Below are 16,738 nucleotides of genomic sequence, written 5' to 3'. Positions count from 1 at the left end.
TATTGTCTTACGGTTCGTGCCCCCGGTTTTCAACAGCTTAATTTCTGGTTGTATTTAACTAGTTGGCAAATGGATTTTTTTTTTTCAGTTTCAAACTATTATTGAGGAAGCTCCCCTCCCTTTTTTGGCGGGGGAGGGAGTGGGGGTGGGGTAGGAGTCGGTATATTATTCCTGTAGCGCTGGGTTATATAAACACATTATCATTTGAGAGCGCCCTTGGCGTCCATCAGCATTGTAAACACGTACTAGTGTATATACTTCAAAATTAAAGAATGCACACGCAGAACCGGGAGCCTGAATTCATATTCCGAGCAGACTCGCTGCTCGCATTTATTGATTTATCATGCATCGTTTATTGTTCCAGTCCCTAAATGCAGCCTCTGTCCGTTCAATATTGTTTGCAAAATCCTGAGATGTGTGTGCATTGCTCACTTGTCTTTCTGTTCTTTTATTTATTTATTTTTTTGCTGAGTATTTTTTTTTTGCGAAGCGAACAAATGCATTAATATTTATATGTTTATATAATCGATAACCCACTTTTTCCTTCCATGTAAATAGGCATCAAAAGATAATTTAACAGATTAGTTCTCGAAAACATGGCAGTGAGGAAGCGTAATTTAACTATCAAACAAATCTACATGTCTAATAACAGCAAATCTGCTAAGGAGCATTAGAAAGAGGAGCAGCGCCCCGGAATCTCTGCAGGAAATGTTCTTTATATTAGACATATACAAGCAGGTCCTGTCAGATGCACAGCGGAGCTCATCAACTCTCGTCTCCTCCAAAAATCTCATCAGACACCCATAGACAAGGGAGATTGGGAAGAGGGAGATCTCATCTTCACACAGTTCTAGGGTGGATTTTATTTTTACAGACCTTCCTATATGTTTTTTGCCTTGATCCATCCGCTTCCCGCCGAGATCGGACGGAGCCTTTCTCCCGGTTATGAATTTGATCAACCTACATTTGGAGGGAAACCTACACAGTTTTGACAGGAGCTTAAAATTGAGTCGTCAGAGAAATATTAGGACATATTTTCAATCATTTTGGTGCCGAGGGGGAGGCAAGAACTCAGTTTTATATTGAGACATTACGCCGGCTGAAGACAGAGAATGTTTTTCCCTGCCAGGACCTGATGCAATCCATTCAAGCCAACAAGTTTGGAGAGAATGTTGAGTTCAATCAATTCAGAACGTCGAGATGGAGCCCAACTCACTCCAGGTATTTCGCTCTCCTCCGCTCCTCCGATCCCGGAACCCCCCGGAACCCCCCAGCCCCCCAGCTCACCCACACCTCTACACCCACCCACACCCCCCCACAAACTTTTCACCAAACTTTTACCCTCTGCATCCCCCCAAATCATTTTTATTGTTTAAAAAAATCCCTGCACCGATCATACATACATAATGTAATTTTACCGCCTCAGATGGAGAGGTAGGGAGAGGTGGCGGTGGGGGGGCCCCCCGGAGGTTTTTTTTTTTTTTTTTTTTTTTTAAGGGAAGCAGAAAATTTGTGGGCTCTATTATTTTTACACCCAGCTTTATATCTGTTGGCTCTTCTGTATTAGGAGTGTGGATGCCTGTGTGTAAATGTCTGGAAATAGATGTTTGTGCTCTGATGGCTACATTATTTATTTGGTGCTTTTTTTCCCCTGCAGTGGGTCGGCTCACCGTGTGGCTTGCACGGACCTTACATTTTCTACAAGGCTTTTCAATTCCACCTTGAAGGCAAACCAAGAATTTTGTCCCTTGGCGACTTTTTCTTTGTAAGATGTACGCCAAAGGATCCGATTTGCATAGCGGAGCTCCAGCTGTTGTGGGAAGAGAGGACCAGCCGGCAACTTTTATCCAGCTCTAAACTTTATTTCCTCCCAGAAGATACTCCCCAGGGCAGAAATAGCGACCATGGCGAGGTGGTAAACTTATATCTCCCTCTCTTCTTTCTTTATTATTTTCCCCCTAGTAATGCTTATTACAGGGCAAGCTTGAAAATACTGTATTCACTTCTGCAGGCGAGCAGGATCGACTCCTTTTTTAAAGGGGTAGCGCCACTAGCTGGGGCTCGAGTATTTTGCCATTGTCAGAGTTTGGCTGTCAGCTTTACAAAGAGGATCCAACTGCTGATTTTAGTCAAGATCAAATAACTTGTTCGAGAAGGGTTTTGTTCAAGGGTGTGTGTGTGTGTGTGTGTGTGTGTGTGTGTGTGTGTGTGTGTGTGTCGCTCGCTTTCCTGCTACTGCCCCTTGAACATCACAAGCTTTTTATATTTTTTCGCCTTTTGAAAATTTACCTTCGCTTCTGGCTCGGTTGGGGCTGGGTGGATTTCTTTCGGTGGGTTTCGATATTGTTCACGTTTTTTTTTTTTTCTTGGTTTTTTTTTTTTTTTAAGTAAGTATTTGATATGTTTAAGAGGGCGGAAATTACGAAATGGAGGCAGAGTGAGATCAAAAGCTATTGAGTTGGCAAAGACGTGTTGAATAAAGTGATAAATGACAGGTACTGGAATAATACATTCAAATAACTTGCAGATCTGCCCGGGCGGATTTCAAAGCGGTCGTGTAACCGGCACAAACACGTTAAGCATTAACAACTATCTCTCGCCCCCGCCCCTCCCCCTCGGACAAGCCATTTGATGTTCTAGTTTCCAATTACTCCACGCCAAGTGGACGTCTTCCAGCGCAATCTGCGGGGATGTGTGGGACGGGGACCGGCAGGGAAGGGCAGAGGGGTGTGTGCTCGCCCCCGGCCTGCGGCGCGGCGTGCTCCGTGCCCAGACGGCGCTCCCGGGCGGGGTGGGGAGGCACCGAGCCTCCCGGCACGTTTCTGGGAGGCCGGGGGGGCGCTCGCCGCGCTCCGGGGAGGACGCCGAGGTGAGCCCGCTGTCACCCGGCGCCCGGGCGGCCGCCTCCCTTTGGCTCTGTCATTTTCTTGTGTGACCGCAGTTCTGCGGGCTCCCCTTGTCAGCTGACCGACCTCAGCGCCCTGGTACCTACCGGGGGAACTATTTGGGGGAGTCTGTGCCCACGGCGCGGCTGGGAGGGAGGGCGCACCACCCCCTGGCAAGGCTTTGTGTTGCCCGTGCGAGAGCAGGGCAATCAAACTGAGACTTTTGAGGGCAGCTAGCTCTGTGCCAGGCTCCCGAGCTTTCGAGGTAGGTGTAAGGCTCTTTTTGTTAAATGAATGGTTCCCCGTTTAACTCATCCCGGAGCTGGGAGCTGCCCGCCGGTCCTTCCAGAATTCCTGGGTCTGATGGAGTTGATTGTACTTTTGGCATCGCCAGTTCACTCCCTCTCCCCAGGATCGAATTACCCATCAGTGGTCTTTGCCAGTTAATTACCGGAGTTCGTCAAAATGTTCGCCCTTGGAGATCTGCCCCTTCGGAAATAAGCCCCGCCCTCCTCTCTGAACACCCCCCCCCCCAACCCCCACGCCCTCCAGGGCCAGCTTTGGGTTTTAAGCGTTCACGTTTCCCGACGTCTGCCTGCAATTTCACAAAGGTGTTGTTTGGAAATACTGTGAAAAATCCTGCAACCTACCAACAGGTTGAGCTCTTTCCCCCGCCCAAGGTCTAGCTCGGCCCCCTCCCCCGACCCAACTTTCCTGCGCAGCTGTCTTCCTCCTCCCCCTCTCCTGATTTCTTATTTGCTTTTCAAATTTATTACTTCAACATGGCCTGTGATCTGGAAAAGGGAAGGATTAAATATCCAGAAAAGATCTGGTGCCTAATAGACTTCTGACTAAACCCAGAAGGAAATTATTCAGTGTTTTATGGGATATTTTGTGGTCACTTTTTTTTTTTTTTTGAATTGAAATTGGAATATTTTTTAAAGACCCCACTCGGTCCAGTTTTAATTTCTGTTGGTGTAATTAAATAGTGAATTCTGATTTAAGAGTAAAAACCAGTATTAGCAGAAGGCTGCATCTATAAGAACTGTTGATATTGAATAGATGTATTTTTAAATACACGATTTAAAAAAAATTGTTCATTATGGGGAAATGAAAGTGAACCATTGTAATGATCTGTGTGTTTTGTTACTGCTATATAAGCCATACCTGAGAAAATTAATCTTGCCATTTAAAAGTAAACGCTAGGGGATTTGGGGAGGGAGATGGCTCTATTTATAATCCTCAGCTGCATATACATCGTCTAATATTATGCATGATTTGTTTTTTAATGCTAACACGGCTGGTAATTAGCTGTATGATTATACTTGTATATTTCATTAGGACTTTGGCTGATGTCATTGTGAATTATTCAGCCATATTAAAACAATTTTCAATTGAGATAATGACACGCCTCAAAATTATGCAAATACAGGCTGCATTGTGCAAAATAATTATGACAAATGTAAAGCAGGTAGAAAGTTTCCCAATGCAGATCGGTTTTCCACCCTGGTGATGTCATTTTCCCCCTGGCCTAAGTTAGTCATTCATTAGCAGAATAGCAGCAGCAGTCTCCTCTGGAGGAGATCCTACAGAAACCAGCACTTACTGCTGGCACCTAGAGGGGGCAACAGGGCCCTCTCATTAAGAAATTTGCTTTGTTTTCACTTACTCCATTAACTTGTTTATATACAGCGAAATGATTTTTATTATTGATTTTAAATAGTTTTGAATGATGCATTTGCCATTTTCAATGTATAACTGCAATAGAAAGGTTTCTTGGTGATGTGCACTGTTACTTGGAGAAAATGTTCAGCACATTTAATCAGCCAGTACAGTTTATTTTAAGTAACCAAATGGAGGTTAATAATTTCCTGATTGAGCTGACATCAGCATCCATTTCGAAAGGACAGCCAGGACTCAGTATGCTTTTTTGGCTTAAGAGAACCAGTCTGTCTTTTTATGATTTCTTGAAGTGTAAATACGTCAGTTCTAAAAGCAGGAAAATTATCATTGTGTGAGATTACAAATAGCATTCCTGTGTGGTTTGCTATGATCTGTGAAAGGCTTTTGGGAGGACTATTTTCTTATTGCCCTTTGTAATAATTGTATGAGGCTGGATACGGCAGAACTTTGTATGCCCATTTTACAGGTGAAGACAGAGGCTTGCAGAGGTTGTATGGTTTGTCAAAGGTTGCCAGGCTAGAACCTAGGCCTTCTTGAGCTTTGGGGTTGGTTTATTTTTCCACTGAAATCTACCCTTGAAATCAGAGCTTGAATACATCACAGTATGTTCTAGAAGTGCAAAATGTGGACAGTTTCTTGTAATTTTAGAACTATGACTAGTCAGTCAGCTTTGCCAAAGGTCACCAGATATTTAGGTAGCATAACTATTTTTATTCTATAAAGTTTAGCTAATTCTAGCCAGTGGTATATAACAGTTACACTTTAATAGCATTATTAATAACCATGAATACTTTATTATTAGTTTTAATAATTATAATGATTTGCATGCTTATACACACTGCTGCCTTCATTTACTTCCAAAGAGTCACATCCTGATTCTGCAACTTGCTATTTATATGATTATTGAATAATCATAAACACTCTGAGCCTCAGTTTTTTTAGCAAGTAAATGGGAACAATAATAAGGTTGACTGTGGATTGTTGTGAATATGAAGAGCCATTGTATTGGCAAAAGTACTTTATACACTATAAAGTCCTTAAATTAATAGAAAAGAGTTATGATTATAGTGATCTTTATTCTAGATAGTATTAATTTATAAACAATAAACATAATCATTTTTATGTCTGTGTGGAGGTTTCTGGGCCTAATCATGACACTATTTTAAATTGTCATGAAAGTGAATAGCAAGGCCATATGCAAGGAGTTAAGTGTCTTCAGTAATTACCCACAATTGCCACATTCAGCCAGTAGCTCTTCAGAGGAGGAAAATGGCAAAGTAGGCGGGTAATTGGTTCTGTTACTGGGTAACTTCTGATTACATTCATTTTCAAATTGCCAAGTGCTTGATCTATTGGCAATATACCCTCTTAAAATAGGTGGATGTACAAGCATGGATTTCAGCCTGACAGTCCATGGGCTGGATTCTACAGAAAGGTTCGCTGGTCTGCAACTAGGAGTGCAGATGAGTAAACTAATGATGCCGGTAAGTCAAGATCAAACACATCTGGGCATTACAGATTATAGCACACAGGCAGGATTTCTAAAAGAGGTTTGACTGTCAGCCTCACCATGGGTTAAAATTGGTTAAAAATGCATACTCCACAGCCCTCATTGAAATGAACTCAAAGCCCTGGCCTGGCAGTTCAGTTAGTTAGAGCATCATCCCCATACCCTAAGGTTGTGGATTCAATCCCCAGTCAAGAATCAACCAATGAATGCATAAATAAATGGAACAACAAATCAATGTCTGTCTCTCTCTCTCTCTTTCTCTCTCTCTCTCCCTCCCATCCCACCCTCTCTCTCAAAGTCAATTTTAAAAATTAAAAAAAAAAGAAATTAACTCAATTAGAATATCTGGAATTGGGGTCCAGGATTCTGCATTTTAAACAGTGTTACTCTAGCTGTGTGATCTTGGGCAAATTATAAACTCTCTGTGCCTCAGTCTTCTCTTCTGTAAAATGGGAATATAGTACCTACTCTCTAGAATAGATTAAATGAGTTAATACATGTAAAGTGCTTACAGTAGAGGTTGGCACATAGTAGATTTTTCAATAATGATTGAGTCATTATTATCATTAATATTAGTGTTACTGTTCTCATTGAAGTTTGAAATCTCTACCATGGACCCTCTTAAAAAAAGCTTTTCTATGAGAGGGGCATTTAGGTTAGTTTGCTAGAATACGTAGCCAATTCATGTCCCCCCAAATCAGGTTGGCTTTCATTTATATGGTAGGTTTAGCTGTTTCACCAAAATAAAAGGCTCTTTAAGGATTTACATTTTAGTATTGACTAATGCTGTCACTGGATTGGCAGGATTTTTTAAAAGATTGACTGATTGTATCACAGCTGTGGTTAGGCAGACACATTCTGAAATCTGGGAGGTACTGGATTGGCCTTGCTCTATCTGTGGATGTCCATTCAGTCTCTGGTCTGTATCCATGTGCTGAGTTTTTAGAAATTTCTGAGCCTCTTCAGTGACCTCACTAGCCTTGGACATATTTTTTTTTACTTTTCTGAGCCTCAGTTTCTTCATCTGTAAAATGAATTCAATGATCTCTGCTTTGCTGAGAGAATTAGAAATAATGAAAAGGGCCTTGCAACTAACATAGTACTCATACAAAAGAGCTCAACAAATTATGGATGCAGTTACAATAAGTTATTAATTATTTTTAGTAGTGATCTTAAGAGAAGGAATATATTTACTCTCTGACAGGCAGGACCTCTGGTACTAGGGTAAGAACTAAAGAGTTATATGGAGACAGTTTATTGGACAGTGACAAGCATTAGCAGACTAACGCCTGAAGGTCAAATCTGGTCCATTCTCTGTTTTTGTAAATAAAGTTTTATTGGAACATAGTCAGACTCATTTGTTTATGTATTGTTTATAGCTGTTCTCAAACTACAGAGGCAGAGTTGAGTAGTTGTGACAGTGACCATATGGCCCACACAGTGGAAAATATTTACTATTTGGCCCCTTACAGAAAAAGTGTGCTGACCTATAGGGATTCATCCACAGTAAGAAACATGATTGTGTACCTTTTGCTCTTTCTAGCTTGGGTTTGAAGCAAGACCAGTAATTTAAGAAATAATTTAACATTACTATGTCCAAAAGGTTTACAAATACAAAACTGTATTTCAACATTGAGTCTAGGATGTTAAAATTTGAGAATCAGTAGAATAGTTAAAAGTTATATTTTGTAAGATGAAGATCCTAACTTTAGCCAGTGTTGGTATCATCTATCTTAAGTTAACCAGAAACTGCTTGTTGAGCGCTAACCATGTGCTCAGCGCTCTGGTAGGTACAGAGGTGAGTGCAAAACAGTTCACAGTGTGGCCCTTTTTCTCAAGAAGTTCATCAATCTTGATAGAGATAAGACCAACACGTTTTTGAAAACATAAAAAACAATGAATGTAAGACGCTATATAACACATCGGTGAATTGTGCTGCCAATACATGCAGAATGCGTCCAAAGGAAGACTCACTATCTGCATGTTTTTGGAAAAATAATTTATTCAGCTTGTCAGATGTTGATTGAAAACCTAGTATGTGCTGGACTACAGGATACAGAGATAAAGGGGAATGTCCTCAGCTCTCAAAGAGCTCATAGCCTAGCCCCATGGACAGGTAGTGGTCACAGAAAAGCTGTTTGCTTCTTCTATCTGTATTCCTAGTTAAATTGGGAGATTAACTAAGGTGACTATTTGTAGCCTTTCACCATTTTTCCAAAATCAGGAAGTGCTATCTTCATCTTCATAGTCTCAGTCATTCCATGCATATTTATAGAGCACCTGGTTTGTGCCCGAGCCTGTTCTAGGCCCTCAGGATATAGCAGTAATCAAGACAGACAAGCCCATGCCCTCAGGGAGCTTACAGTCCTCTGGTGGGTTGTAACCTCCCATGGACTTTGCATTGTGCCTTCTGGGATGGTTGTCCGTGTGCTCCCCCTTTGCCTTCTCACCTATAGAGCTCTTCTCAGGAGCAGAGGGTTATGCCTTTTTCACTTCTTGATTCCTCCACAGTATTCAGCGCTACTCACTTTGTATTTATTAAATGACTTACAAAATAATTAAAATGCCCACAGCCTTCTTTCCCACAGCCTGCTTTCTTTAAGTTTGGCCCAATTTCTTTCTGGCAGAGGGCCTATGATCAGTCGGTCATTCATATGCGGGGCCAACTCCAGCACCCCACCCCACACTTTTTCTGTTTTTCTTTCTCTTCTAAAATCCAGAGTTATTTTGCACCATCAGATGTTAAAAAAAAAAAAAAAAATGAGGCCCTAGCCTGTTTTGCTCAGTGGTTAGAGCATCGGCCTGCAGGCGGAAGGGTCCTTAGTTCGATTCCAGCCAAGGGCACGTTCCTCAGTTGCAGGCTCGATCCCTGGCCCTGGTCCAGGAGGGTGCGGGAGGCAACCAATCTACATGTCCGTCTCACATCGATGTTTCTCTCTCTCTCTGTCTCTCTCCCTTCCACTGTCTCTGAAAAAGAAATGGAAAAAATATCCTCAGGTGAGAATAAAAAAAAAAAGTGAGATTTTTTTCCCTCCCTCCCTCCCTCCCTCCCTCCCTCCTTCCCTCCCTCCCTCCCTTTTTTTTCAGGAGCACACCAGAGTAATTATGAATATTTGGGACTGGATGATCAGGTTAGAGCCAGCATCTCTATCTCTTTGAGTGCTTTTCCAATCTCCAGCCATCATCCCATAAAATGTCAGGGCTTTGGGCTGGCAATCTATGAGAGGACTAGATTTCTAAGACGGAGAGTCACTCCTCACCTGAGTGTTGATGGACAGTTCCTGTGAGCCAGCATGTTGTTCTGACTGATGGCCTTAAACTATTTGATAGCGAGTCAGAATTGTAAGCAACTAAAACCTCTCTTAACATTTAGAATGTCAGGCACATACTAAGGAAGTGTTATTTTTATGAAGTACATGAGTCCATACATGTAAATACTTTGTCATTAATTATTAATAAAGCATACCATTGTTCATAGTGGCATCTAGTGATACATGACTCAAGCTCATTTATCAAAGTCTAGTTTTAACCAATATCCAGAATATAATTGCTCGAATCAAATGCATTTGCTTGTCATTTTTTTTTATAGCCAGGGTAGTTGGATATTTGCCATCTTCTACTCAGAATAATATTGTAGCGAGTGATTACCCGTTGGCTTGGCTTTTAAGGAAATTTAAAACAAATTTATCGATTGTTGGTTTAAGGATTCATTCGCCTCTCATAAATGTAGTCATGGATCCTGCAGTTCTTGAAAAATCTGTTTCTGTATATAACTCCCTTGCACAAGGATCGCTTTTTGTAGCCACACTGTGTTCTTCTCCATCTTGCTGGGGATTAGAACCTGGGTTTTAGCCTTCAGAGAGTATGGCTCACATCCTGGACTGTGAATGTCTGTATTGACAACACATTTCAAACATGCAGATGATGATTATTATTGAAATGGTTCTTTAGAATCATGCTAATGGCATCAATCTCCCAGCACATACTTGCGTAAATTAATTCTGCTTTTAAAATCAGATGCACTGTTAGCAGCATTAAAGATGGATATTTGACATTTACCACCCAGGCTAGGACGGCTGGCTTAATTACATGAATTTTCTGTAGAATCTTTATGGCTGTATGAATAGACTTACAGTGGTGTGTGTCCTTGCCCAAATGACCATCAAGTTCACAGTCCCATCTCCACCTTTGTGCCACAATGAGAAAAGAGGGGGTAGAGGTCACGTGTTGCTAGCCAATCTAGTGGCCCCATAAACATCGTTCCCCCTACCTTTCTTCTCTCGTGACTCCGAGTACAGCCCAGCTGGGAAACACACTCCCTCCTCCCCACAGTTGAGTTCCAAGCCCGATCAGTGGCACTAAACATTAAACTCTTGTCTTTGAGAATAATAGGCTTTGCTTTCTACACCCTCAAGCATGTTGAACTACTGTGCAGGCTGGAAAATAAAAATGTTCTAATTGTGTCTTTTAAATAAGCATAGGAGTGAATTAATTAGACCATATTTTGTCTTTAGTTGCTTAGTTACACAATAGTATTCCCGAACATGAGTAAGATAAATTGGCTCTTTTTGTGCCGCCTGTCCCTTAATCATAATTATTGTATTGCTTAGGAGAGTAAAGCATACATAGATTTTGAATTTTTTATTAATAGTCAAAAATATGCATATGATATATAAAGTATATGCTGATCAACCTGTTTTATATGCTTTTATGTGGGAAGAAGTTTTATTGTGGTGGTAACATTTGCATTAGTTGCTCAAAGATGTAGTTCTGGGAAATACATAATTGAAATGTTTTTGAATTGCTTTTTCTGGCCTTTTCAATCTTATTCAAAATAATAGTGCCTCCAGTCCTGGAGCAGTCATTCTCATTTGATTTAACATCTTTCTTTGCACTGCATGCGCAGCGCCCAGTTTTAACCCTGCAAAGCCTAGATGAGGTTCTGTGATTCATGGGCCTCGTACGTTACACCTTATGTTTTGGGGCCCACGCTGTCCGGGGGCGGGGCAGGGGGTGCTCAGAGCGCCTGCATCCTACAGCCATTACTCCAGTGCCCTTTGCTCTTGGCACACTTCCACTTTCCTTTCAGAAGGCTCCAGGGTTAGAGATCATAAGAATTTATTTTAGCTTGTCTTCTGGGGTCTTGCAAAATGGGAGGTTGCTACTGGAACTTGGGTTTCCAGCCCCCTACCCCCACCCTCCACTCCACCCCGAGGAGGACGACAAGACTAGGACAGCTTGATATAGTTATTGAACAATGGGAGAGCCTGGCTTACGACCCGGAATGCATGCTGGGTAAATGTATGTGAAAATTGACCCCATTGTTCCATTGTATTTGAAAAGCAAGTAAATTATTTACAGATATTTGCTAATTAAAGCACATGTTGTTTTACCGGCACAAAAGAACACTGTATGTAACTGGAGATGAACTAAGTGCTAATAATTTAAACTTGCTAATTCTGTATTTTCTTTTTAAGGGAGGAATATGTTTTTAAAATAAGTATATATGCATATTAAAGTGTGCGCGCATGTGTGTGTGTGTATATATATGTGTGTATGGAGTTTTGAGTTTTGTTTTTTTTAATCTCCTATAAGGAAAACCTTGCTAGCTACAGAGATAACAGGCCAAGGTACTGTCCAGTTACTTGTCCCTGGACCTCCCCCAGGCTCCCAGTGGGACATCAGAGATGGAAATCGTTTTGACAGAGTCCTGTTGTTCCTTTGGTCTGAGCTTTGCTTGCCATCATCTGGTGTGAGCTCAGCTCAGAGTTCCCCTGAAAAAAAAAGGAAACGAGCCAGATCTTGTACCAGAGAATAAAAGTCTCCTCATTCATTGTCTTGTCCTCAGGTTTTCCTCAATGCCGGGCCCAGTTTAGTTGTTTTTCTTCTCGGACGATCCAACTTTGGCTGGCTTTGTTCTGGTTGGAAATCTGCATTAGAGAATGAAGGCCACTGACATGCACCAAAGTGGTCAGACGCAGAGGAGGTAACTGATAACACTCTCAGAGACCTCCTGTCTTGAAAGTTGGCGTTTTCATAGGTGCAGTTGGTCCTCTGGGTCTGCCATCGGCACGGGCTCATTTGGTTTTAGGCATGACTGGCCGGAGATAGTTAATAAAGAGGACCAAGGAGACTCTCTATGGTGGTCTCAGAAAAACGCTCTTGTCTAATTTGCCACTGGCATTTTAAGACTCACAGGATTTATAGGATCGGAGCGATGGAAAAGAATGGGTCTAGCCCTCTTTATTTAAAAGATGCAGAGACTCAGTGCTGGGCATATGCTCAGAGCTAGTGAGTGACAAGCAGAACTAGAACTCAGCACCCTCAGGCTTCTTTTAGTTCTTCATTTATTTATTTAGCATCTGGTTCTTGAAAGCTTCTATCCTGCTCTCTAGGAACTTGCAGTCACATTGGCAGTTGACTGATACACAGATAACTCAGTGATAATACTGTGCATTGTGTAATGAAATATTTAAAAGGGCTCTTTAAGCCCCATGACTCCCACAGCAGGCACACGGTGCCTCTTGCACATTTTGCAGGAGAGGGTTCTTAGGCTCAGTCCTTCCAGAGCGCCTTCTCTGTGCAGGCCAACGCTGCGCTGGAGAGACAGAGGTGGGGAACCAGGTAGGCCCTGCCTTCATGGAGCTACCTTTGGACGCGGAGCACGCACATGACTAATCAAACTACCACAAATAAATGGGTGATTTTTGTGGTGCTGTCAGTGTGATGAAGAGAAAACACGGACCTATGATGGGGTGCCTGATCTTGTTAGAAAGGTCTGTGCAGGCATCTTAGAAGTAATATTTGAACTCAGGTCTAAAGACATTCTGGTAAAGATTGGGAAAAGATCTCTTGGCAAGACATGGAGGTGGGAGCAGTCTCCCTTCAGCATGGTTTCTGAGCTAAACCTAATCTTGGTGAATCCAATAAACAGATTACAGAGGCCCTCTAATGCCCACTGGATGCACCTATTTTTCTACGTCACTGAAACACCTAGATAGCATCTTCAGAGCTGATTTACATTGTCTGGCTGTGGAGATGGTAGAAAATAGAGGTCAGCAAGGCCTTTAGCCCAAATCTGGACTGCTGCCTGTTTTGTAAATAAAGTTTTATTAGCACACAGCCACACTCTGTTGTTCACAAATTGTCTCTGGCCACCTCCACACTATAGTAGCAACAGAGACTATGACGCACAGAACCTAACATATCTGGCCCTTCACAGAAAATGTTTGCCTGACCCCTGGTCTAAAAATAGCTTGATATAGGACCTTTTATTTATTTCTCACAACAATAAAATTATGAGGTATTATGGGCAGGAATGTCATCCAAGATTGCCAAATCTTTCCATTTTGCCAGAGAAGTGCAAGAAATCTATGTTTTTTGTGTGAATTTAGTTGGCAGTTCAATCGAATTAAAAAAACACACAAACTTGGTGGGTCAAACAAAAACATATCTTCAGTCTAGATGTGGCCCACAGGCCACCTTACAGTCTCTAGAGCAAAGCTTGGCCCATTTTCTGTAAATAGAGCGACAGGAGCCTGTTGATTCTGAAGGGGCAGCAAAGAAAAGAGTAGGGGCTGCCAGGTAGATGAAGCCCTCACCATTCTGTCTAGTCTGAGTTCCAAAGTTGGAGGGACAGAAAGAATGGATGTGCAAGGAAAGCCGGGCTCTGTCTTAGGGCCCACAGGTAGGCTTCAGGGAGGAGAGCCCAGGGATTGAGCTGTGGAAAGAAAGAAGTGTGTGAGTGGGCAGGTGGCCTGTAGCCATGCTGAAGTGGCCCCAGAGAAGGGAGCTTGTGATCAAGCCCTTGAGAATAATTAAGACTTTCATGGGTGGAGATTTTTGAGGAATGAGGGTAAGAGGGACAAATCCTAGGCAGAAGAACCCATAGGCAAATAGGAAGGAAGGACATAATACTGGATGTGGTCTGCATTCAGCAAGAGTGCAGGGGCCTAGTGGAAGATAAGACTGAGGCCAGACCTCAGGGAGTCTAGCAGGTCAGGTTTAGAAGAATGGACTTGAATTTGAAGGTAGTGCTGATTAATAATTTCACATATGTCTTTTCTCTTTCTAGTTAGAATATAAAATTTTAGTCTTGGAGCTTGGTAGAACCAAATGTGGATATTTACTCTGTCAGCTAGTAGCTGTATGTCATCTTGGTCAACTTTATCTCCCTGGAGCCTCAGTTTCCTTATCTGTGAAATGGGTTAAACTTACTGGACTGTGAATATCAAGTGAGATTTACATGAGCATAGAGCACCAAACCATGGACTGCTTTACCCCAGGCCTTTAGCTGATGCTAGTTATCGACCCTAATCCTAACTTTATTGGCCCATTGAAGCCTGTCATGGTCCTAAACTTTTATAGTGCTTAATAAGTAATTTATTGGTTGAGTCATTGGACTACTCACTATTATTTGAAAAAAAATAACTAACTAAATTATTAATTTAAATAAAGTTAAGCTTCCTGGTTCTCCAGGAAGTTTTTGATCCATGTTTGAGGTTTCTAGTCACTGTGAAGGGGACACCCTCAAACCCATTGTGTTCTGTTCCATTTAGGTCTTAAAGGACCTTTAGGGGCATCTCTTCCACCAGCCACAACAAAATAAAATGAGATGGGAGAGGGATGGAGTCAGGAGACAAAAATCTGCATTTCAGATATTGGATCTCAGTATGCCAAAGAAAGTGCAACCTGGTGCTTCAGGTTCCTCCCCTTTCATGATGCAACCTCCAGGAAACCTGCTGTTGAGCTGCTGATTGTGCACAACACTGAACTTATTTTAAACACTCTCACTTTCCCCTCATTTTCTAGAAGCCTCTTCTATTTCCTCTTCTTCAAAACACCCCTAATTTGAGAATGTGTTTCACCCCCTTGTCATCTCCTTCTCTGCCTCTTCTGTTGGTGGTAGTGGCAGGGAGTGTATTCCAGACCAGCTCCTTTAAGATGTGTAGCATTTGGGCTCTTTTACAAAGCAAAATGCATCAGGGAAAGGATGTAAAGGGAAGGGTCCCAGCCGAAATGGCTGGAGGATCTTAGAAGATGGATCTCAAAATAGACTGCCTGCTGGGCCGTTAAATCCTTTTGCTTTGGGTTAATCCCACAGTGTATATCAGATTACTAGAATTCAGATGAAAACACTGCTGTAATACTCAGTCTCTTCACCAAATTATTCTAAATTCTAGTGTACATGGGTTATAAATATAGAAAATAATTGAATTATGTATATCTTAAGTGAAATAACCTGTTCTGTTCTGTTTCTTGTGAATGTTCTCCATAACAGTCTAATTGTGTTTTGTGCTTCTGGCTGCTGAATGTGTGTTCAGCAACAATGCAATAGGTTGTAAATATGCACCCCGACTATCTGGGCAGGCAAAAAGAAGATTCTAGTAAAAAGGCTCAAGATGTTTTTCCTAATGCAAATTATATGAGTCACATAAATGGTAGTGTCTTTTAAAATTATCAACAGGCTCTATTTTTTGTTTTTTTTTCTTTACAGTGTAAGTCCCGTTTCCCACTCCACATTTTTTATGCTACCAGATCAGTAATTCAATAGACAGCTAAGCAGGTGTTCAAATCACTCCTGACCCCCAGAATTCCTTAAATGACCCCTCGAAGCAATGGAGTGAAAACATTCTTAGCATGTCAGAATATTTAGATATTTTAGCTGCCTCGATATTTTTTTGGTCTTAATTTTTAAAGGCTATTTTCTGGTTCCTGCCCCCCCCCCGCCTTGATTTTTAAGCAAAGAAGAGCCTTACCTGGATGTTCGCCATGAGGACTGAAGGATACATGTCTGTAGGACCTACAGATTGTGCTTGTAAGCAACAGAGTTCTAAGTGGTCAGCTATGTCAAGGCCCTTTAAAAGATGGATCTTGAAAAGGTGGGAAGAGGAAAAGAGAGATAAGGCTTGGGATTCTTCTCTGGTAGCTAAGGACATAACACAATATTGCTCTTGAAAATCATAACATTTCTATTTCTAAATATAGGACTTTTGACTATAAACTTTCAGTTCAATTCAACCAATATTTATTAGTATATACAAGGTACTATGGGAGTGATAAAAAGATTAATAAGGCCGAGCCAGTTTAGCTCAGTGGATAGAGCATTGGCCCAGGAACTAAACGGTCCTGGGTTTGACTCAGGCCAAGAGCACGTACCTCAGTTACAGGCTCATCCTCAGCCCCGGTTGGGGTGTGTGCCAGAGGCAACCAATGGATGTGAAGTCGATGTTTCTCTTTCTCTCTCTCTTTCTCTCTCACTCCCACTCTCTGAAAAGCAATGGGAAAAATATCCTCAGGTGAAGATTAAAAGAAAAAAAAAAGATTAATAAGATTAGCCCCTCTTCCTCTAGTGGCTTAGAGGAGATAAAACATGAAGTTAGCCTTACTGGGTAAGATTCTATTTTACTTTGCCTTTTCCATCCTGAAAGGTATGCTCATTTTATTAAATAGTATTCTTGGAAATTTCTATGAATGTCGCTAAAAAAGAAAAGACCTCTCGTATAGGCAGTTGATTCAGGTCTCAGGCAGTTGCATAAGGCATTTTCCGATTGGCCTGTCAACTTCTTAGTAGAAATTAATTTTCAGGCATAATTGAAACTAGTATTTAGCAGCTTATTTCATATATCCCATGTTAAAGATGGGTGTTTTAGTTATATGT

General features: G+C 41.7%; 1 protein-coding gene across 3 annotated transcripts in view; it reads left to right on the top strand.

Annotated features, from left to right (window-relative positions):
* Positions 1-945: 945 nt before the first annotated feature.
* Positions 946-16,738, top strand: part of ARID5B (AT-rich interaction domain 5B) — a 168,994-nt gene continuing 153,201 nt past the window's right edge. Inside the window, exons 1-2 of one of the 3 annotated variants that reach the window (XM_016220762.2) lie at positions 946-1,221; positions 1,658-1,912. In XM_016220762.2, coding sequence (XP_016076248.2) covers positions 1,201-1,221; positions 1,658-1,912 — 276 coding nt within the window. In that variant the 5' untranslated portion in view covers positions 946-1,200. The remainder of the gene's footprint in view (positions 1,222-1,657; positions 1,913-16,738) is intronic. The other 2 variants (XM_016220764.2, XM_016220763.2) reach the window with 2 other exon arrangements.

The sequence above is a fragment of the Miniopterus natalensis genome, chromosome 14, assembly GCF_054644295.1.
Source record: "Miniopterus natalensis isolate mMinNat1 chromosome 14, mMinNat1.hap1, whole genome shotgun sequence".
In the NCBI taxonomy this organism is placed as follows: domain Eukaryota; kingdom Metazoa; phylum Chordata; class Mammalia; order Chiroptera; family Miniopteridae; genus Miniopterus; species Miniopterus natalensis.
This window is presented reverse-complemented; position numbering and strand designations above follow the sequence as displayed.